This window comes from Thermobia domestica, chromosome 5, assembly GCF_964235325.1.
Source record: "Thermobia domestica chromosome 5, izTheDome1.hap1.1, whole genome shotgun sequence".
Taxonomy (NCBI): domain Eukaryota; kingdom Metazoa; phylum Arthropoda; class Insecta; order Zygentoma; family Lepismatidae; genus Thermobia; species Thermobia domestica.
In genome coordinates, this window is record NC_137458.1 from 254,849,471 (window position 1) to 254,851,668 (window position 2,198).

Sequence of the window (2,198 nt, forward strand, 5' to 3'; positions counted from 1 at the left end):
ATGGACTAGTAGTAATCAGTGAAAAACGCGAAATTTTACATATATCAAGAGGTCTTGCCCTCCCCCCAAGCAAAATCTGAAATGATGGTACTGCTCACGCCAAGTGAAGTTTGTGGTGGACAAACACCGTGTGCGTGGTTTTCTCGGGTTCTCCCGTTTCCTTCCACTTTCTTCATTCCACTAGCTCATTCATTTATTCTCATCATCACCGTCCCCTTTAGCCTATTCGGCATAACCGTGGCCCGTAAAACTCAAGATTCTTAAAAAAAAAAGAAAAAGAAAAAGAAAAAGAAAAGAAAAGAAAATGCGTCTACTTACTTGACTTTAAAAAGCTGCAATCGCCTATTCTTCATTGCGTTGAACTTCTGCAGAACTTTCATGATGTCTATGTTTGCAGTTCGTTTCTTTTCAAACGCAAGAAACACCAGGTTGGCCAATCGTTTCTGACTCATGGAAAGTCTTTCTGGGCTATTTATGCGGGTCAACACAGAAAACGAAGATTCACATAACGCGGTACTGCATGCAAATGTTCGGATAGAACCAAGTAGAGCATAAGTATCTTCATAAGCCATTTTAACCCTATAGATTTCACTGAAGGCGTCAGAAGAATTACATTTGCGAACATACGCCTTTGCAACAGCAAGTTCTTCTTTAGACGGTATGGTAATTCCTAATGAAGATAAGTAGTCTGTTTTCGGAAGCTTGAGATTTTCTGCTGAAGTAACTGCGTCCAACAAAGCATTGTTACTGTGGAATCGTCTGTTAATTTCTATAAGAACTAAATCAGTTGACTCGTAGAACACCTGTCGCAAACACTCAACTTCTGTATTCCCTACACCAGTTGTTTCTGCTACAACAAAATCCTGTAGTGACGTACTTATTTTTCTTTTTCTTGAAGGGCGTTGACAAGCTTCTTCAATGTGGGTATCTTCTATCATGCGATTTGCTTCACCTACAATATCTCGAAACGTTTCATCATTTCGAATATTGTTCAATGTTTCCACAGCAGTATCAACCAGTTTTCGTGCGGTACTTAAACTTGCTTCATGCGACTGGAGAATTTTATCAACAGGATGAAGAATTTCAAGTATTTTTTTCATCAATAACAAACAAAATCGGAACTGCAATTTCCCAACAGTCAGAATAAGTCCAGTACTTTCTACTAATTCATCCCCATTAAAATTCCCGTTCTTGACCAATTTTAGCACCTCCAATATTTCCATATAATTCTCGCGAATTATTTGCATTACCCGTAAACGTCCTGACCAACGGTGTTCTAAAAGACGAGCAAGATTCCGACCTTCATACAAAGTAGCAATTTTACTTCTTTTAAGGAAAGTATAAAGCATGACACACTGATCAAAATGTTGTTTGACAAGAGGAATATCGTTCACACATTTAATTACTACTAAATGCAATCTGTGATTGAAACAATGTATGTAAGGAATATCACGTCCTAGTCGATGCTGTATTATTGCTTGCACTCCATCCTTCTTCCCGCTCATCACAGAAGCCCCATCGTAACACTGGCTCAAGAGTCTTGTGCAATCTAAACCATAGTCCCGAAGAACATTAAGTGTGAGATCGGCACTAAGAGATGGCAGAGTTTCTATGCTTAAAATAGACTCACGAACTTTTCCGTCCTTCACATATCGAATACCGATACCCACATCTTCTCGATTGTTTTGTCACGTGTTCCATCCTCCAATAGAGTGAACCATGGCACATCTGCACTGTTAATGTCATCAACAATATTTTCTCGAACAGTATCTGTCATCATTTGAATTATATCATTCTGGATTTCCGGAGATAAATAGGAAGCATTTTGAGGAATTTGTTTGTAACAATCGGCCAGTTCTCGTCCTTTCTTAGTGTATATTGAAACATATTTCGGAAGAGGCTCTGTTCCTTGTGTTCTTCAACATTATAAGTCCCCCTCATTGGTAATTCATTCACAGCTAGGAACTGAATAATTTCCGCGATGCTCTTTACATAATACTGATTTTTTCAAGTACACTTTGATTTACTAAAAGTGACACTGGTTTCCTTACAGCTGTGCGCTTTTGTTTCTCTGCCCACATATTCATCGCAACGATATGTGTGGTTGTTGCATCATGTTTTATTAAACCTGCTTTTGATTTGTCAAGAGCGGCCTTCCAGTTACTAAAACCTTTAGATGTAAAGGCTACTTCTTTACA

The 2,198-nt window shown here is 38.6% G+C and overlaps 1 protein-coding gene across 1 annotated transcript; it reads right to left on the minus strand.

Moving 5' to 3' along the window:
- Nucleotides 1-314: 314 nt before the first annotated feature.
- Nucleotides 315-1,505, minus strand: LOC145685482 (zinc finger MYM-type protein 1-like). The gene has a single exon (XM_081757880.1). The coding sequence runs from the start codon at nt 1,503-1,505 to the stop codon at nt 315-317; it is 1,191 nt and encodes a 396-aa protein (XP_081614006.1).
- Nucleotides 1,506-2,198: the final 693 nt, after the last annotated feature.